The sequence below is a fragment of the Theropithecus gelada genome, chromosome 12 (assembly GCF_003255815.1).
Source record: "Theropithecus gelada isolate Dixy chromosome 12, Tgel_1.0, whole genome shotgun sequence".
Lineage (NCBI taxonomy): Eukaryota > Metazoa > Chordata > Mammalia > Primates > Cercopithecidae > Theropithecus > Theropithecus gelada.
In genome coordinates, this window is record NC_037680.1 from 100277557 (window position 1) to 100299584 (window position 22028).

At 38.7% G+C, this 22028-nt stretch overlaps 1 protein-coding gene across 2 annotated transcripts; it reads right to left on the reverse strand.

Annotated features, from left to right (window-relative positions):
- Window positions 1-14857: 14857 nt before the first annotated feature.
- Window positions 14858-20414, reverse strand: SCG2 (secretogranin II). 2 transcript variants are annotated; one of them, XM_025404909.1, is made up of 3 exons: window positions 20197-20272; window positions 20055-20129; window positions 14927-17216 (listed from the first exon to the last, which is right to left on the reverse strand). In XM_025404909.1, exon 3 carries the CDS (start codon window positions 17200-17202, stop codon window positions 15349-15351), a length of 1854 nt encoding a protein of 617 aa, XP_025260694.1. In that variant the 5' UTR covers window positions 17203-17216; window positions 20055-20129; window positions 20197-20272; the 3' UTR covers window positions 14927-15348. The 2 variants fall into 2 exon arrangements, with proteins under 2 accessions (XP_025260693.1, XP_025260694.1); XM_025404908.1 differs by lacking the exon at window positions 20055-20129 and having other exon boundaries at window positions 14858-17216; window positions 20197-20414.
- Between the last annotated feature and the right edge of the window lie 1614 nt (window positions 20415-22028).

Genomic DNA, 22028 nt, shown 5'->3' on the forward strand with positions numbered 1-22028 from the left:
TCACCATCCAACATACATTCACTGCAAGGACGCAATTTTCCTTACTCTCTACTGATTTATAATGTAAGTGCAAAGGAAGAAACACATTATCAAAGGAAAGAAAAAAGAAGGAGCAACTGCTTTTCTTTCCAACAATGCTGCCCACCATCAAAAAAGGAAAAAATTACAAAATATATAAACTCTTAAAAATATTTCCTGGAAGTACTTTGCTCAAACTCACAGCAAAAATATTCTCTGTAGCTATTTGCTAGCACTACATTATGAATCCAACCGTAATAATAACGTTCATGACAGCACCGCAAAATTCAACTACTACTTATCTAAAAGAGAAAATATAATATCTTTATTTTGCCTGTAACTAAAGCATTTCTTCTCCTGCACTTTCATCACTAAATTAGTAGAAAAACAAATTAAACCACAGAACAATATATTAAACAGTCTCTTTAGGAAATAGCTTTCCATTTGTTAAAAATACTAGGTCTCTTAATCTCCCATCTCCTCTGCTTTCCTCCTTAAAATAGGGTCAGGGTAGGAGGAAGGCTTATGTGTCCTCGTAACCCCAGGAAAGAGTGGGTGTTCCTTGATGAAATGTCACCATCTCACTCTGGTCTCTGGGTGTTTGAGACTTAAAAGTGCATCTCTCAAATCACCCTTCAAGAAACAACTCCCTGCTCAACTGCAAGGGGTTGTCTGAGAGTCTCCACCTGTTAGTTCCTTCAGGGTCTGCCTCAACTTTCAAGCTGGGCTCACACTCTTCTTGGGCTGCCCTATCCAATGTCTGAGCAAGAAAGTGATCACCTAGCCATATTCTTCCTGTGGTGGCATATGCCATGCCTGAGCAAGTGGGATGGGGCCTGGCCATTTCCGTGCACAGGAGGGCCGTTCTTCTAGATGAAGAGAGCATCTGGAGCATCCCATGGGACTGCCAGTGACTTTCATGTCTGTGTCTCTGTATCTCGTCTCAGAGCTTGCCCCTTCCATCCTGCTTCCTTTCTTTTTCTTTCAGCGGTGTTACTTTCCAAAGTACATTTCATATTTCCACCTTCCTGGGGTCTGCTTCCTGGAGCATCCTATTGGCACCCAGAGATGATATCCCTTGTCCAACTGAGGGACCCTTGTCCTGCTGGCTTTTCAAGCTGAAGTCTGTGCCTGACCTGACCCACGGTCCATTCCCTGTCACCTTTGTCAGTGTTTGTTAGTGGATCCTGGCAAATTCAGCCTCACCTCAGTTTCGCCAGGAACCCTTTCCTCTAAGTACAGTCATGTGCCACATAACCACGTATGGACCACAATGACAACAGTGATCCCGTAAGATTATAATGAAGTTGAAAAAGTCTCATCGCCTAGTGACATCACACCTCATACCACAATACATTATTCATGTGTTTGTGTTGATGCTGGTGTACATCAACCTACTGTGCTGACAGTCATGTAAAAGCATAGTGCATACAATTATATACAGCACATGATACTTGATAATGATAAGAAAAAACTATGTGATCAGTTTATGTATTTATTATACAATATTTGTATCACTATTTTAGAGTGTATTCCTACTTATTTAAAAAATTAGCTGTAAAACAGCCTCAAGCAGGTCCTTCGGGGGGCATTCCAGAAGACATTGCTATCGTAGATGACAGCTCCATGCATGTTATTGCCCCTGAAGACCTTCCAGTGGTACAAAATGTGCAGGTGGAAGACAGTGATATTGATGATCTTGACCCTGTGTGGGCCTAGACTAATGTGTGTGTTTGTGTCTTAGTTTTGTTGTTTTTGTTTTGAGATGGAGTCTCACTCTGTCAGCCAGGCTGGAGTGCTGTGGCATGATCTCAGCTCGCTGCAACCTCAGCCTCCTGGGTTCAAGCGATTCTCCTGCCTCAGCCTCCTGAGTAGCTGGGATTACAGGTTCCTGCCACCACACCCAGCTAGTATTTTTAGTAGAGACAAGGTTTCACCATGTTGGCCAGGCTGGTCTTGAACTCTTGACCTCAGATGATCCGCCTGCCTCGGCCTCCCAAAGTGCTGGGATTATAGATGTGAGCCACCGTGCACAGCAAGGTTAATTTATTATTGAAGAAGGAAAAAATCTGTGGATAAATGTAGTATAGCCTAAGTGTACAGAGTTCATAAAGTCTACAGTTGTGTACAGTCCTAGGCCTTCCCGTTCACTCACCCCTCACTCACTGACTCACCCAGAGCAGCTTCTAGCCCTGCAAGCTCTATTCATAGCAAACGCCCTATACAAGTGTACCATGTTTAATCTTTTATGCCATATTTTACTGTATCTTTTTAATGTTTAGATATGTTTGGGTACACAAATACTTACCATTGTGCTACAGTTGCCTACAGCTATCAGTATAGAAACAAGATGTATGGGTGTGTAGCTCAGGAGCAATAGGCTACATCATATAGTCTACATGCTTAATAGACTATACATACAGGTTGGTGTAAGGACACTCTATGGTATTCACACAATGATAAAATAGACCAGGTGCAGTGGCTCGCACCTGTAATCCCAGCACTTTGGGAGGCCGAGACAGGTGGATCACCTGAGATCAGGAACTCGAGATCAGCCTGCCCAATATGGTGAAACTCCATCTCTACTAAAAATATAAAAAAATTAGCCAGGCATGGTGGTGCATGCCTGTAACCCCAGCTACTTGTAACCCCGAGGCAGGAGGATTACTTCAACTCAGTGGGGCAGAGGTTGCAGTGAGCCAAGATCGCACTGTGGCACTCCAGCCTGGGCAACAAGAGCAAAAACTCCATCTTAAAAAAAAAGATAAAATCGTCTAATGCTGTATTTCCCAGCACATGTCCCCCTCAGTAAGTGACACGTGACTACATCTGCCATGCTCTTCATCAGCCTCAAGCCTGGCCATCCAACAAGGCAGCAGATATATTCAGGCATAAAATATTTAAAGTCTCAAGAAATTCCCTGCTATAAGCATTCATATTGATTCACCCAGCTTGGGTCATATGACCATCCTTGAACCTTCCCTATGGATGAGAGGATGGGCTACCATGATTGATCAATCTAGAGGCTCCATGTGGCATTGAGGTTGTAGGTCGGGAGATGCTAAGTTTACCAGTCCTAATGTATGTGCATGACAGAGGCAGATTTTCAAAGCAAGGTGTGGTGATGTGACCAGAAGAAAGGTAGAATGAGATGCTGAGCATGCCAAAAACAAAACAAAAAGTTACTTAGTTCCTCACTACATGTTGCACGTTCTCAAATAGTTCAATAGTTCAATGTTTTATCCTAGAGTTACATACACACAGAGAATTGCAATAGAATATGGTAAGTGCAATTGGAGTAGTTACTGTAAAGAAGGAAAAGATTTCATTGTTTCTTTTTTTTTCTGTATTAAGTAGGCTGTAAAAGGCAGGGTGTATGGAACAGGAAGCAAGTGGGAAAAGAGTTCACAAGTCATATCTTAAAAATGAACGAAAAAGCTTGGCAGAAAAATAAGAGTGGAGGATCATGCAGGTGGAAGGAATGAAATATGCCAAGTCACTGAGGCACAAAACATCCTGGTAGAACGTCCTTCCTATCCTGAATTCCCTAATTGGAGCATCTCCCTGGAGATACATCAAGTTTCAGAATGGACTAGACCCTACACATCTCTAGCCCTAATGCAGCCCAGTCCTAAGATGCTCCAAGTCATAGCAAATAAGAATAAACTGTGCACTTATGAAATCAGGCTGATCTATTGGCTTAGCTATTTTTCTTTAATTTTGTGGTTACAGCTGCATCCACAGAAAAGATTAGGATTTCAGTTGGGTAAAGGAGAGATAATAACTCTATATGGGAGAAAAGAGAGAGGGTATATTAGATGATATTAGCAATCTTTAAACTCAAGACCTTAAATAGCTAAACTAAATGATCATATATATTTACATATATGTATAAGTAATATTAATGTATGTGGAGTACTTCATATGACTTTGTTATATCAAAAATACCTTTTATTATACATATTTTATGCATATGTGCATAATATATATTTACAATAGCTTCACATATTAGGTATCATATATTATGTATATGTGATATTTACATATATATTACCTTATATTAGGAAGGCATTTTTCGCATAATGAATAGATGCAAAAGTGAACATTTCATACTGAATTCTGTGTTCCAGGGATTCTGGTTATAACACAGCTTCAGTGTGTCTGAACATACACATTTTAAAAAATTAAACCATTAGCTTCTTTCTGACTGGAAATGAATAGAAACCTGGAACACATAATTAGAAGCCCTTCTCGTTCATTTTTTGTTGCATGTAGCTTTTCTTTAATAATATGAGTCTTATCAGGATCAAATCTTAAACTCAATAAATAAAAAGCACAGATCACAGCTTACTGCCCTCGGCACCCTGGAAAAGCTGCTAAATTATTAAAGAGGCTCAGGCTGTCATTGTCACCTTGTTATTTTTATTTTCTTAAAGATGCAGGGAGCCTGCAGGTTAAAGCACAAAATTGCTTTCAGCACTGCCATGAATTTTGAAGCGCCTCCTGCACTGCACTGATCTCACATTGCAGAATGAACGGTTCAATGCCGTAACCCTGAGTCTCCTGCTACCATAGCAACCTGTTGGTTCAGAATGAATTGAATTATGAGATTATCACTAAAGAGGAAGGGAGGGGCTTCTGTTTTATTTACTTTTTCATCAGTTCACTGTGCAATGCCTATGAATGGGAAGAACAGAAGGGAATGATTTTGTTGTTTCTTTCAAAATATATGTTGTATTTTAAAACTATCAGGATTATTAAATATCCATGTTAAGCTTATAGGGGTTAGTTTATCACTGTATCACCTATGGGCAGTAGGGAACAAATTTAAAAAATCTTCATTATCTCATTGCAAATTCACTTCTTTTTAAAAATAATGGAATTTGGACAGTAGGTAGATAGGAAAATCATATCAAAATGAAACTTGATCTCATCTGTTTCCCTGTCCATATGGGATAATTTTAGCATAAATTGGGATTTTTAAACTTAAAATAAACCTGAAGTGTTGGTTCATACCACCCACAGGCTTCTAAACATTCCAATTCCCATGAAATGGCCCCAGTTAAATTGTACCCCATGACAGATGGAATCAGAACTTGTTGCTTCATTACAAACCACTTTCTCAAAATAGCTGCAGCATGAGAAATAATCCTGTTTGTAAATGGAACAAAAGTGCTTTCACAATGTGGTCTGTTTATGGGGAAACCATTATATGCATCCCTTATAGCTCTCTCCCTATATAATGCCTAATATTAAGATTTACACAATGCAAATGATTAGTAATAGTTGTTGGCTAATTGATTGGACAAATTTACCTTATATTTGACAACTACTTTGTTTCAGGGACTGTAAAGCCACTTCACACGTATTGTCAATAAATCCTTACAACAGCCCTGAAAGGTAAATAGAATCCCACCTTAGACCCAGCTAGATCCCATGTCTGTCAGGTAAGTAGGAAAGCCAGGATTTTACTCTTGCACCTTTTTATTATTCCCAAAATATATTCTTTAAAAGCTCCAGTGCATCAGATCAGAGAAGTTTCTGGAATGGAAATCTGAATGCTCTTTGAGCTGGGATGCAGGAATTGACATGCCAGTCAACATGAGAAAAGTTAAATTGTTATGTGGTGGGCTGAACTCACTCAGTAAGACATGTGTGAAGATTTCATTGTTCAAAATAGAAAGCTCTTGAGTGTTTCTGGTCCTCAGAATTAGAAAATCACAGTTAAAAGGGGATGCCGTGCAGGACTCTAGGATAGGCTTTTAACTTAAATTAAGCCACATATTGAATTAGGTACCCTTTAAAGCATGGCACCATTTTGATATTTCAGATATTCTGAAAATGCCAAGGTCAAAAGACCATGCAGATGACCACGTGGAGTGCAAAGAGGAAGATATGCTTAATAATACCTGCTTATTTATTCAACACACAAGTTTTGAGCAGTTCACATGAAAGAAGCACAGGGTTGGACATTGTACAGGACACTGAAAGGATGTTCAGAACTGGTCCCTGACTTCGAAGAGCTTCTAAATTAATAGGTGGGACAGACAGGTCAACCTGCCTAGCCACAGCTGTGTAGCCAGACCAAGAAAAATAAATATTACAATGAAAATTTTAAAAAATACTGGGTAAGCCAAGGAGTACTCTCAGGGGAGGTAGCAGTGTGTGCACTAAACCTCAAAGGATGACTAAAATATCAGCAGCAGATAAAGGAGGGAGGAACCAAAAGCAAGATATAAGTATGAGCTGGAGCAGCAGGAGATACCACTGTGGCTATTACATCATTGTATTAGTCCGTTTTCATGCTACTGATAAAGACATACCCAAGACTGGGTAATTTATAAAGAAAAGAGGTTTAATGAACTCACAGTTCCACATGGCTGGGGAAGCCTCACAGTCATGGCAGAAGAGAAAAGCACATCTTACGTGGTGGCAGGCAAGAGAGAAATGAGAACCAAGCAAAAGAGATTTCTCCTTATAAAACCATCAACTCTCGTGAGACTTATTCACTACCATGAGAACAGTATGGGGGAAACTGCCCCCCAGATTTAGTTATCTTCCACCAGGTCCCTCCCACAACATGTGGGAATTATGGGAGCTACAATTCAAGATGAGATTTGGGTGGTGACACAGCCAAACTATATCAATTATTAAGTCTTAGCAGAGATACTGTAGTCTAGTATTTACCTAAGCCTTCCAGCCCCCAAACCCACTGACCCTCTATGATGTCCAGAAGTCACCTCAATGATAATGCTTTAATAAAAGGGCATTAAGGGAAAAGAAAGACTCTGATAAAAATAATAAATCTCAAGGTATCAACAATACATTTTGTGGTGAATATGTCCCGAAAATAGAAAACAGGGTGAATGTAGGCACATGCAAATGACATGGAAATTAACTATAAATACGCATGTGGCTTCAGTTCTCCAGAAAAAAATCTGCTGATGGTTGCTATAATAAACCATCTGGAAGGTAGATACTAAAGTCTGAACACTTGCAGACAAATTATCATGTTTGTTCCAAATCAAAAGACTTAAAGTCACCAAGAAAACTCCACTGGCTTTTCAGTCCCTAGTTCTTTTCACCCTTTAGAACTTCCTTGATCAAAGCCCACGGGGCTTCCCAGCCTTCCAACTGTGAAAAATAATAGTCGAAGCATAAATAGCATTAGCCGTAGTAGCTACGTATTCAGGCTGGCATAACTTTTATCAGCATGTGACTATTTCCATAGCATTATAATAACAGTAATCTTTTTCTTCTCTAGGGCAAAATAACTATAATTCTCACTTATATTGATAAAAATACCAAAATAACTGTAATTTTGTAATTCAAGAAAACTACGGCATCTTAGAGGATTGCCTAATTATGATCTGAGTCCTTCTAATAATGCATAAGTTAAATTGAAAAATATAGCTGGGCCCAGTTTTCACAAGCTTACAGCTCCTACCTACCCTCTTCCTGCTAGGTTAGAGAGGTAATTGAGCTCTAATGCTGCTGCTACATTTCCTTGGGGCAAAGCTAAAAGACTTACAAAAGAAAGATACTGAAATCTGGATCAAGAATTTTATTTCCCCCACTAATTTCATTCTGTCAAAATTTAAAATGTCACCCAAATCTATATTGATGTACTGTAATAAAATTGCTACTTGATGTAACTGATGAAAAAATTAATATAATAATTTATATATAAAATTGTATACTTATCAAGTTTATTCTTTTAGTAAGGCTTTACTTTGTTTCATTCTTCTAGATTCAAAGTCAATCTCTATTCTTCCTATTGATATGGTCTGTACATCAGTTTGAATCAATCATTCAAATCTCATGTTGAAATGTGATTCCCAGTGATGGAGGTGGGGCCTGGTGAGAGATGCTTGCGTCATGGGGAATGGAGAGGTGCTGTCCTTGAAATAATGAGTGAAGTTCTCACTCTGAGTTCGCTTGAGATCTGGTTGTTTAAGAGTGTAGCATCTCCTCCCCCATTTTGCACCCATACTCACCACATGACACACTAGCTCCCCCTTTGCTTTCCACCATGATTGTAAGCTTCCTGATGCCCTCACCAAGAGCAGATGCTGGGCTTTGCTTCCTGTACACCCTACAGAATCATGAGACAATTAAATCTATTTTCTTTATAAATTACCCAGTCTCGGGTATTCCTTTATAGCAATGCAAGAACCAAATGACACACTATTTTCTCTCCTTTTTCTACCCTCATTCCTTCATCCCCTATTCATTCATTAGGTCAATAACTATTTCCTATGCACTTTCTGCATTTTTGGTTACTGATCTAGAGAGCTAGAGATGCAACAATAAATAAAATAAACAATAACTACCCCCAGAAAGACTACATTCTAGTGATAAAGAAGTAGGCAATAACTTAGATATAATTGTAAGTTGAGAATGTTGGATGTAATACATGCTAAGGAGAAAAAAATTAAGCAAGAAAAGGGGATAGGAAAGGTGTGTAGGAATTAAAGTTGACCAAGAAGTCAATATTTCAACTAAGACTTGAAGGAAGTAAAGGAGAAAATCATGCAGCTATTTGGGGAGATAGCATTTCTGAAAGAGGAAACAGAAAATGCAGAAGTCTTGAGGTGGGGATGTGCTTGCCACTTTCAAGAACGGTGAGGAAGTCAGTGCACCTAGGAAGGAAGGTATAATGAAAAAAGTACAAGGAAATGAGTTCAGAGCTAGGTCATGTAGGCCATTGTAGATCATGGCAATAACAATGGAAAGAGTACCGGGAAATGAGTTCAGAGCTAGGTTATGTAGAACACTCTCACTCTTTATCCTCTAATCTAGGTTATAATTGGATTACACTAGTTGCTATGTTTAACGTATAGGAAAAGTAAGAGTGGAAGAAGGAAAACCAAAAGGAAGATATTCCAATAACTCAAATGAGTGATTATTATGGTTTATTGCATGTTGGCAACAGTGGGTGTGGTGAGAAAATGAAATGCAGATGTATTGTAGATTGGCCCAACAAGATTTGATGCCAGGTCATGAATGTATTATAAGATAAAGAGCAGTGTTCGGATGAAATAAATGAGTAAGAAAATACGGGTTTTGTTCTGAACAACTGAGAGAGAAAAGTCTGCAAGAGGAGCTGGAATTTTGCCAAGGAATGGGAAATCAGGAATTCTTCTACGGCTATATGACATTTGAGACACCTACTGGACATCCAGGTGAGGTTGTCATCTAGACAGTTGAATGTATGAGTTTGGAGTTAATGGAAACATTATCAATTACACATACTGGACGTTGTTGGCCAATAGTTGGTGGTAAAAGCCATGAGGCTAGAACTGGATCACCTATGGAATAAATGTGGATAGAGTAGAGAAGAGTTTCAAGGTCTGGACTCTGGTCTCTAGTGTTTGGCCACCAGAGAGATAAAGATGAATAGCAAAGGAGACTAAAAGAGTAGCCATTGAGGTATGGAGAGAACCAGGCATATTTAGTGGCCAGACACCAGGCACGGAAGGTGTTCAAAGGTAAAAAGGTGATGATATCGTCTAATGCTGCTAAGTCAAATAAGATAAGAACTTGGAATTGGCCATCAGATTTGGCAATATGGAGGTCACCGTTTACCTTGGCAAGAGCCATTTCTGTGAAGAGGTGAGGTCAAAAGCCGGACTGAAGGGATTTGAGAATGGGAAGAGAGGATTTGGATAAGGACACACAACTCTTTACAAGAATTTTTCTGTGACGGGAAGAGACATGGGGCAGTAGATGTAGGACATCGTGGGGTCAGGAGATGGTTTGTTTGCTTATCTGGCTGGTTTTGCAGATGAAAGAAAACAGCCTATTTGTATGCTCATAGGGATGATTCAGTAGAGAGGGGAAAGTTGATTCAACAAAAAGGGGGAAATTTACTAAAACAGGGTTCTAAAGTAAGCAAGAGGATAGATTTAATAAGGCAGGAGCACAGACCAGTCACCTCCCTTCTCCCCCAAAAAAGGAAACAGGAAAGCAGAGAGTGCATTGCAGATGCAGGTAGGTGGTGCAAAGTGGAGATGGGCATCTGTACATCTCTTCCTTGGTGTTGTTTTATTTTTTGGTGAAACATGAAGCCAGATAACCATTTGAGAATATGGAATGTGCAGACGGTGCTGGATATTTTCAGACAGCAGGAAAAGTGTGATATTATTGCCGAAGGAGTGAAAGACTGAATAGATGAGGGGTGTATGAGGATTATGGGTCAGCATTATGGTTCACTTGAGGGCAGTGAGCAAGAATTTAAAGTGAAATCAGTCAGTGTTGTTATGTATCTTGCTTCTGCTATGCTCAGTTGTAAGAGAGAAGGTAAGACAGGGTGGAGAATTGAACTTAACTAGAATAGTTGTTTAGCAAAGAGAATGCAATGGAACATGAGAGACAGAAGAGAGTTAAAATGTTTACAAGCTACTGATTACAATGACTCACCACGAAATCTATGCTTGACAAAATGGGTGATGAAGAATAAAAGAGATGATGGAGAGTGGAAATATGGCAGGATGCCTGGATTCAATTTTGGGGGTGGAGGGATTATTAGAACTGAAGTACCAGAGGAAGCACACTGACAATAAAGAAGGCGATTGATAGAGTGAAATGTTTGGAATTCATATTTAGGATAGTTATTGGTAAGGAAAACATCAGGGGCATAACCATGTAAGTGAAGAGCTGATAGAAAAACAGAGGCTGGGCTGGAAAAATCATCTTATGCATATTGAAACCAACAAACATTAAGGCAGAAGCAGTGCTGGAAAATGCAACAGTGAGCAGGCATTGCTACCTTTCAGGAATGAGATGAAGTAACCCAGCACAGCAGATGACTGCAACCGCCAGTAGTAATGGTTGATGGCAAGAGATTCAGCATTGGATATTTTTATGGAAGAGAGAAAAAACTGTACTTTAAGCAGAAGAAAGGAGCAAGGAAGAGGGATGCAGGGAAAGCAGCAACCTTAAAGGAGAGGTAGGTTTCCCCTAGAGCAAGAAGTTGAAGAGAGTATTCATAGAAGAGGTTGAGGATGCAGGGTGTCGTGCTTATGACTAACCTTGAGTATCAAAGGGCATGTTGAGAAAGGTTATAGAATAAGGGAAGAAGGAGAAGTTTGGGTCCATGTAGTTCTCTAGAGGGACAGAACTGATAGGATATATATACATATATGAATTTATTAAGTATTAACTCACACAATCACAATAGGCCATCTGCAGGCTAAGGGGCAAGGAGAGCCAGTCCAAGTACCAAAACTGAAGAACTTGGAGCTGATGTTCAAGGGCAGGAGGCATCCAGTATGGGAGAAAGATGTAGCCTGGGAAGGTAGGCCAGTCTGGTTTTCACGTTTTTCTGCCTCCTTTATATTCTAGCCACACTGGCAGCTGATTAGATTGTGCCTACCTAGATTAAGGGCGGGTCTGTCTTTCCCAGTCCAATGACTCAAATGTTAATCTCCTTTGGCAACACCCTCACAGACACACCCAGGATCAATACTTTGCATCCTTCAATCCAATCAAGTTGACACTCAGTATTAACCATCACAGTCCATGAAGGTGATATACAAAGTTTAGGGAGGTCTGAGTGTGAGGAAGAGGCTGACTTAAAAGTCTTGGTATAAGGCTGGGCGTGGTGGCTCACGCCTGTAATCCCAGCACTTTGGGAGGCCGCGGCGGGCAGATCACGAGGTCAGGAGATCGAGACCATCCTGGCCACCAAGGGGAAACCCCGTCTCTACTAAAAATACAAAAAGAAAAAAAAAAATTAGCCCAGCGTGGTGGCGGGCGCCTGTAGTCCCAGCTACTCTGACAGGAGAATGGCATGAACCCGGGAGGCTGAGCTTGCAGTAAACCGAGATTTCACCACAGTACTCCAGCCTGAGCGACAGAGCAAGACTCCATCTCAAAAAACAAAACAAAACAAAACAAAAAGTCTTGGTTTAAGGCCGGGCACGGTGGCTCATGCCTGTAATGCCAGCACTTTGGGAGGCCGAGGCAGGCCGATCACGAGGCCAAGAAATCGAGACTATCCTAGCCAACATGGTGAAACCCCGTCTCTACTAAAAATACAAAAATTAGCTGGGTGTGGTGACATGCGCCTGTAGTCCTAGATACTCGGGAGACTGAGGCAGGAGAATCGCTTGAACCCAGGAGGTGGAGATTGCAGTGAGCCAAGATTGAGCCACTGCACTCCAGCTTGGCAACGGAGCAAAACTCTATCTAAAAAAAAAAAAAAAAAGTCTTGTTATAAAGGACACAATCAAATTAGTACTAATTGTCCCCAAGCGGATGGGAGGATATGCTGTGAGTGAAGAGGGGAAGGAAGGGTTAGTAGGTAGGGGCTTTGAAGAACATAAAGTACCAGGATCCTATCTGATTCCTACTGATGGAGACAAGGACTCCTGCAAGGGGGCCTGTTATAGTGCACATGCAATTTTCTTCTCTTCCCAAAGTAGCCTGCAGTGAGTGTCTGCTTGGAGCTCTGAGCTACTCCTGACTTTTAATGAAGGAGGCTTCTGGGCAGGGACAGGGGCAGTGTTGCCCTAATTGTAACTAATTTGTCATCTACATCTTTGAATTGTGCATAGAGCTTAATTTCTTATGTTAGGGAATTACACACTAAAGTACTTATGAAACAAACAAACAAACAACAAAAAAAAAAAACACCAACTTTGGATCAGAAGTAAGTAAACCTGATGAGTCAATAGCTGAAGATACGGTAGTACTGCAAAAAGGCAAAGGTGCTTGCTGACTGATGCCTAAGTGAGGTCGGGGAAGAATACGTATCTCAAATTAATACATCTTCTCAACTGCCAATCCTGACGCCTGAAATGTCTCCATTAGAAAATCCTGGAATTTCAGACCTAACTGAGGCTTTAAGAACAAAGCAGCATGGTGTAGCCAAGAGTGCAGGATTTGGCAGCTCCTGGTTTGTGTATAAATCCCAGATAGGAGCCTGATCTGCTGTGTCGTGTCAGTTTCACTGCTTTCCTTGCCTGACCTCTCAGTAAACTGTTTAAACATCACAGTGAAGGCAAATTTCTTTTCGGTAGAGATGCACGTGCCAAGTTCTTATTTCTGCTTAGGGCTACCATGGAAATATGCACGCAGTTGAGTTAGGATCCAAGGAATGAGTTATATAGCATGACACAGAAGATTGGACAGAGTATACAATGGGTGGAAGGTGTGTGTGGATACCTGCAAAGCATGGCATATAAATATGTTCTCTAAACTTTAAGCCACATGAGTATCCTAGATCTCTCCACTGGAAGGAGCCCCACGTTCTCTGGCTTCCCCCATACCTAACTCCATGTATGATAAAGTATCAGACCCACATGGACGGGTGCATGCCTGAGACCTATGGTTAGTTGTGGGTTAAAGTCCACTTCACTACTAACCTGCTGTACAAATGAAGCAACTTATTTTACCTGAGCTTCCAAAGCTACAAAGAACACATCAGTCTCAGAAGGCTATGTAGAAAGTGAACTGTAATAACCTGTAATAATCCTTCTGTGGAGCAGCCACTCCATAGGGTCCAATTTATAATACTGAATTGTGAGGGAGAAACCCCCTATCTTGAGAGTATTTGAGAATAAAGTCTACATATTAGAAATACTGTAGAGATAATGCTTCTAAGTTTCCGCTCACTTGCAGATTCTAGAATACCACAAAATTGCATGATCATTGGACAGAAAAGAATCTGGGCAAAATTATAAATTAGGAAACATACATTCAATGTTCTCCCCCAAAGCATCCAGGCTCTGGGACTGCCTTATGACAGTTCAGCCTTTTGATAGTTTAGGGATGGTCCCCTAGGCACATGCACATACACGCACATGATGCACATGCACACATACACACACATGTGTCCTTTTTTGGAAGTGGCCCATACTAAAACCTTGGGAGCTTCTCACGCTTCAACCCCAATGTCCCATTCCTCGGTTGAAAGGGCACTTCCCAGAGAGGCAGTGTAGTGAAGTGGTTGAAAACACAGATGTGACAACTCACAATGGTAAGTGACTTTGGGAAAGTTATTTAATCTTTCTGAGTTTGATTTTTCCTGTTGTAAAAGGGAAGGGAAAATTATAAAGTAAACAAATTATAGTGTATAATTACAAATTATAGACTAAACAAGGCAAAGTTTGTACAGTGTTTAGTATAGAGCCTATAGCACAATAAGCATTCAAAAAATAAAAGCTATTGTTTATTTCCTTGTTTATGACCATTGTTGTTTTGTTGCTCTATACATTTTCTTGCTGATGTTGTGTTGATTCTCTGTTGATGTGTTAGGTGGTTGACACTGTACTAAAGTGATGTGTGCTGTCATAATCATCCACTACCTTGCCCACTAGGGCAGGAGATGGGGCTGGTCTGTTCCCACCACTACTGTGCTTCTTCACTTACCTAATGGTCAGTTTGGGGGTCCTTTGGCTCCCCTTAAGTCACATAAGAGAGGTAACAGCCTTGTTTTTTGGGGACCAACATGACCTGGGAATACACAGGTTCCTTTCAAGTCTGTAGTCATTTTTGATTGCCATCTACGCAGCCTTTTCTTTTTCTTTCTGTTTTTGTTTTGATGCTGCTTATGGGTATTGGAGACTGAAATTTCTTTTACTTATATAAATCAAGAGTAAAAAAATACCTAAAACAAAGACCCTATCAATTATATATTTGAGGAAAACCATGGGCAAGCATAACTAGTGGGCTGAGAGAGGATGTGGCATTCTGCAAGCAGGTATCATGATCACATGTATAAAATTCATTACTTCTTACCTGAATTGTCTGGTGAAGATGATTTTCTCTTTTGGCTTCATACTGCTTGCTCCATAGACATTGTATCTGGTTTTCCAGAATTAAGAGTCCAGAGTTGTCCAGAAATAACATTTATTAATCAACAGTAAAACACACAATAGAAAAGGCCTTATAAATAAAACTATATATTTATAATGCTTTATTTTTTTTTTGCTCCAGTACTCCACAAAACACTACAGACAGTAACAAAATAATTCAATAAATATTAAAAACTTTCAATAGAATTATAGGACACTCTTTATCGTATGTGAGCATCAACAATGCCACAGCCATTAGATACACTATTAAACACAGTCATAGATATCTTTCTTGAATAATGGACATAATAAATTTTTTATCAAGGAGTCATAACATTTACACATATTCATACACAAGAGAACAGCTCAGAGGAAATGAAGCAGACTCCCCAGTGACCTGGGTTCATCTGCCTGTACATCATTTAAAGATATTACAGTGTTAACAGGATAGAAGTCAACACACTAAAGAGAAATATTAGGATTTGCTTGGGGTGGGAGGAATGAAAGTAGGGTAATTAATGAAAGCTGCTTACATATTTTCCATTGCTCTCTTAGCAATATGCTCCCTTCCCTTTTCTGCCTTTTCTTGGTTGAGGTATTCCAGCACTTTCATTAACAGATCTTCATCCAAGTACTGCCTATTTGGAGTATCATCATTCTTCGGGGGCCCCACAGGGAACCTTTTGCTCACCGGGGCCAGCTTGTCAGTCTCCTTAGAGCTGCCTTGATTCAAATGCTCTTTGATGGCCTGCTCAATTTGTTCCTCTTCCTGTAGGTCATCTTCAGATGAGCCTTGACCAGGAACTCGCTTCACTTGGTTTGAATTAATGATCTCAGGGTATTTAACTAGCATCCTGGCCAAGTACTCACCTAATTCTTGATCCTTGTCATTCAGGTTTTCATATGCCATCTGTCTATTTTCAACATATGGCATCCAGGCAGCTTTGGGAAGCTGGTTCGATCTAGATCTTCCAGGACCATAAGGGAGCCTTGGCAGAACTTTCTCCTGGTTATATGGATTGGGAAAATATGAAGTTTTCTGATTTGCTGCACTCTCCATCCCTAAAAGATTTAAAATATCCTCAACACTGAGCCCATCTGGTAGGGCCTCAGTCCCAGCACGACCAACTGTTTTAGGGTAGCCACTCTTGGAGAGCATCTTATTTTGGAACACGTCTGGATGGTCTAAGTCAGCCTCTGAGATGTCGTCTAGGTCAACAGGAAGGTCAAGCTCCCGCTCCGGTTCCACTGATCCATTAGGCTTCTCCCCAGTTTTGAGCATCTCAATTAAGTCTTCCGGGGGTATCTGTAAATTCCTTGAGATTTCAATCAGCTGATAAATAGACTGAGAATCAAGAGGTTTTTCAAAAAGCCTGGTGGCCCTTTCCCCATTTTGCCCATTCTGTAACCTCCCACTTCCTGCAGCATTTACTAACCTTTTCAAATAAGTAATTACTTTGGAGACATCATCTGAGAGTTGGTCTTTACTCTCTTTCCGAAGATCTTCTTCCTGGATGCCAAGCTGCCCTGAGCGTTTCACCTCGTCGTTGATTTGTTCATTTTTTTCTGTATTCTCTTTGCTGTCTCTCACCTCTTCCTGGGTTTGACTCTCTATTTTCTCCTCTACTGGGTTCCAATCTTCTCCCCCCACCACATCTTCATAGGCAATGTTATTAGCCTTGTAGATATCATCTTCATCGTCTGTATAAAGTTTTTGCTCCTCATCCATCCTCTCACGTTTCTGGTTGTTTGGTCCTGTCAGTTTCCCCAGCTCTTGGAAGACAGATTCCAATGTAGCAAGACTTTGAGGAGTATATTGTTCCTCCACTATTTCATTTGTGCGTTTAAAGGGGTTATCCCTGGAATTCTCTTCATACATAGGAGGGAATTGCATGTGCTTGAGCTTTCTTTCTGGCCACTGCTGTGTCTCATAATCATCACTCATGTCTATTGGAAAGTTCTTTCCTGAATTCAAGGCATAGGGCTTATTTTCTTTTGGTACAGACTGAGGCTCATTTTCAACCTGTCTCAAAGCTTCAAGTATTATTCTCATCCAGTCTTCTTCACTCAGTGAATCTCTCTCGGGCAAGTGACTTTCATCGCCATTTTCTTTTTGCTGAAGGGGGACAGAGACACCTTGGTAGGGATTATAATCTGGGCTGCTTTCTTCCTTATGAGCCTGTTGCCGGAGCTTTTCTATGTACTCCAAAGCCCTGATCATTTCAGGACTGGGAAACTTTTGGACATTTTCCAACCTGAGGTCTGGTTCTTTCTGAAGCAGCTGGTTTCTCTGAAATGAAGCTGCTTCAGCCCCAGAGATGAGGAAAATTAAAGGGATAAGAGACAGGGCTGCTCCAAGCCAGTGGGTCTTTGCTTCAGCCATGTTTGAAAGATTTCCTTAAAACATAGAAAATATGAGTTAACACAAATGAAACAAACTAGAAGACACTATAGCAAAAGAAATAACTGATCATTGAGGTGAGAAAAAAAAACATAGTAGATATTATTTCACATTAAGCTTAGGATAACTCTTTTTAAAAATTCATGAATATTTTCTACATGATTCCCACAAGCAAACCACAGGAATCTTTAGCAAAATTATTACTCATTCACCAAAAACTTGCATAGCAGTCTCTTAGTTAAAACAACAGCAAAAACACTGATATGAGATTTCTCAAATTTTATTTTTTCATTTACAGAACTTGCAGTTGGATGTCTAGTACATGTTGTTTCTTTATAATAAAGCAGCAAATACTTCCCAAGATGTTTTAATTATGTTATGTATTGAAGTCATTGGCAAAATAATGTGTTGGCTTAATTTAAAACATGCATGTACACATACACGCCCACAAACTATGTCCTTAAAGTTGTGTCAGAAAACATGTGGTTTATTTCCTGAAGTGTCCATCTAATTTTGTTGTTGAAACACAGCAGCAGTTACATGACCATATATGACAAAGTGATTCTGTTATATGTCAATCATACTGAATTACCTTGTGGGGAGTCCTATCCACATATATTTTTCAGAAATAACTTGTTCTCAATCTGATAGCAAATCCAATGATCCATAAATAACCTCTAGAACACAGGTCTTCTCAGATTCCAGCCAGTTGACTAAACCAATGAAGTTTTTTTTTGTGTAAATGTGCTAAACCAATAAAGCGTTTTAAAATCTCTTTGCTCCATATTTCTTCTAATAATTTCTATTATGACTGTCTTGCAAAATGCAATTGTGGTTATACTTTTCATCAGCCCTCAAGAGTGCATAGTAAATAATAACAGATGCTACAGAGAGAACATAAGTTTTTTTAGCTAGTCTATTTCTGAACTTGTGAGTGTTCAGATTCAGTTTGTCTTATGTCTGTGTCTATTTTGGTATGGACCTGTGAAATCTTAAATCACTCATACTGTTTAGAAAAATCTTAAAATAACCACTATGTAAATCCCAATTCAAATAAACACAGATGATGTGCTGAATTCTTCCTACTTAAAAATCTCCATTCATTTTTTCTCCAGTGCCTTAAAATCTCACATAGGAATTGGTAAGAGGATTAGTTTTTATGTGCCTTACATTTAATATTGCTAACATTGAAAAAAACTATTTTAATATTTGTTATTTTGTTGTAAACAGAATGAATGTAAAAGGAGTTTATAAGTTTGTTCATATCTTTACCAGATCATGGTTTTGTGATAGATAAGCTAAGTTATATGTATACAATTTTCTGTTAGCCTAGACATCAATTGTAGAAAATACCATTGTTCACAAGATCATATTGACGATTTTGTTTCCAGTTTTTTAGAGCCCAATAATGGCTTAGTTATGAAAACATTTTAACATACATATATATTTATTTAAATGATTCACATTTACCAGAATACGTAATTTATTGAAAGAAAAATCTTGAAAGGCATTTGAGAGGATACTTCCAAAGTATTTACTATAAATGCATGTTTACTATAAGTAATTTTATTCATAAAATAATGAGGTTCAAGTAAAAATACATTATGCACTCTTGTTTATATTATTTCAGGATTAATTTAGCTTTGGTAATCAATTTTCAACATTGGGATTTGAAATAATAATCTTAAAAACCTTATTGAACTTATTTTCTCTGAAGCCACAATACTGAAATAGTCTTAACATATGGATTATATGCTTATCTTTAAAATCATTATCTTGGAACTGCACTTTGCTGTAAAGTTGAAGCACAATACTCCTTGCAGTTGTTTACACCACAGCCTAACGAGTGCTACCCTTTGCTTATCTATTCTGCTTCAGTTTGAATGACATAGTTACTGCCTTTGAGTGAGACCCAAAGGATTTTTTTCCCAGGTAGCAGCCCTTTCAAGTAGTAAAGATGTTTCAACAGCTCTACTACTCTATATAAGGTTTGATTTAAAATTGAATTTTCTGAAATCCAAATAATTAGAACATTATTTTTCCCCTGACAGCTATCATTAATATCTCTCAAGTTAAAATGTCTTTTCTGTTGAAATCAGACTAGAGCATTGACACATGCAGGTGACTATATATAATTTAAGCAATTCAACTAGTTGGGAAACAGAGAAAAGAAATACTTGTCCCAGACTTTAACAACATATTGAACATCCTCTTTAAATCAAATTATAGTAATAACAACAATTTACAAAGTTATGAATATTTTCATCATGTATTCAAAACTATCATTTCTCTGTAATTCATGGTCACAACCAAACTATAACCCCAGATAATATTTTGCCCTGGAAAAAGGAAGAATCCAGTGTTCAGGAAAATCCTAAGTTAATACCTTAGGACTAAAATTAGGAGATAATGATGTAAGCTCTTTCAAATATACAAGTTCAGAAAAGAATTTTATATGGTTAATTAATTCAGAGCTCTTGTGAGATGAATATCAAAGAAAAAAAAAACTAGTTCCAAAATTGGTTGTCTTTGTGACTAACATGCTTAACAGCCTTTGAATCATTGGAAACCTACTGTTAAGAATATTAAACATATAAATTATGCCCCTGGCTTCATATCTGGCTCTTAGTAGCAGAAATAATAAATTTTGGAAAGAAACAATGTATTGGGCTTGGTTAACTTTACACTAATCTGTGTATTCACACTAAAATCCTTAACTTTTTCACTCCTTTTAATATGATTATCTAAATAACATTCCGGTTGGTAAATATCCAACATCAAGTAGTATAAAGCATAGACCCGATCATGTATCTACACATATGTAGTGTCCTCACATCGGCTGATGAGCAGCAGGTTGCTATTCAGTTATCCTATCACATAAGCTTGCCAAACAGTCTTTTTCTCCTCAGCTAGGAATTAAAAGAAGAGCATGCATATTAGAACTTTCCAGTAAATCAAAGAGAAAAGCAGCCTTACCTCTTTTTGTTTCTATGGCAGAGGAGCTCCACAGCATGTTCCTCCCCGTTCTCCGGGCGAGCTTCTCGGCCGTTTCAGCACACGGACAGCTCCTCTGCTTATAGGGAGCTGCTGCGCCTGACTCCGCACTGCCACACTGACGTCACCGGGCTCAGCCACAAACCCCAGCACAAGCGAGCTTTTTCAAAGAACCGAGAGAAAATAATCACTTTATATTTAAAAAAAAAAAAAAAAAGAAAGAAAGAAAGAAAAGAAAAAAAAAGTTGCATGCTTACGCCACCTGTCTTTTTGTGGCAAAAATTGCAGTTTTCCTTTTTCTTTAATCAAAACCTTTGAGACAGAATAAACTGCTCGGCACGATTTCTCTTACAAAGAAAGAAATGTGTGTCAGACAGACATAGCTAATTGCAAGACAATCTCATCTATGTTCTAGCATCTTGTTATAATAGTTTCTTGGGGTCACTGTTGTAATTGTTGTCGTCATTGTTATAAGAAAGTTTTACAGACAAGGATTATTTTTCCATCTTTGCCCACAAAGAAATTACATTTCCATTTCCTGGTATACCCAAGATGAATAAAGGACACATTATAAATATGAAAGGCCATATTTCTTATCATGACCATAGCCATCATTCTTTCAAAATCATATTTTTTTTGAATAAAACAGAGAGTTGTCTCTCTTTTATATGAGAGTCAACTTTAATAGCTTACATAGTTTTTTAAATGGGTGTTTATAAGACTTCAAGCTTAGTAATTAATAGTTCTTTGTATCTCTCTTACTGTCTTTTACAATATCTGATCTCAGAAAGGGAAGCTCAGAAGTTGAGTGCTGATGAAAATACTTTCATCTACTAAAAAAAAAAAAAAAAAAAAAAGTCTTTTCACTGTTTGGAAAAAATGTGACACATACGTAACTAGAATTCATTTGCAATCGAAAGGACGTTGTACTATAAATATTTCCCTTCTCCTGTTGAATCAGATGAGTTGAATACCTTCCATGAATGTGAACAATCCAGCAATTAACTCTCAATCTCTCAGATTTATAATTCATAATCATTGCTCTGCCTTGCCAGATAACCTGATTATATATTTCAATAATTTATATAAATATAAATTTTAAACTTTATTTTATTAAAGATATGAGTTTCTAAAAACTGTATATATTGACATATACTTTAAGAATGCAATAGAATCTTGCTATATAAGAGATCCCATGTGTTTCTGCTAAATGAACCATCAGCCACTGATTCAATAAATTGTAATACCTACTAGGTGCCAGATACATTGCTAAATGCACAATTGTTAACTAATACAAAAATGAGTGATTTTTTTTTTTTTTTGCCTTTGATGAGCCTTTCATTTAATGGGGATGATATGCAAATAAACACACAATTTTCATATAAATTGGAAAGCAGCAATAGAGAGGTTAGCTAGCAGTATTTGGGACCATTTGGATAGCCAATAGGTTCAACCTAGAAATTCAGGGGGAAGCAATGCCATGGAATAAAAGGCCTAAGCTGAGAGTTCTCACTATCAGGTTTTCTTACAATGATTTCTAACTATGCTAGTACTTTTGAATTCCTTGAAAAAGCAGGAAATGGCTTAAAGTCTTATGGAAAAAATCTTGGAAAAAAAACACATCTTGATTCTCCCTATTTGATATTCCTAAACGACTAGGAGATCATCATTTTTGGATTGACATGAACTCATATACACTCAGACTGGGGTTATATGGCCAATTCATCCAACAAATTTTGCCTCATAGTGGTTTTTTAGGGCATGATCAAATGCTGGGTTGAAGAGACCTAAACATGACCCGTTTCTCAAGCATC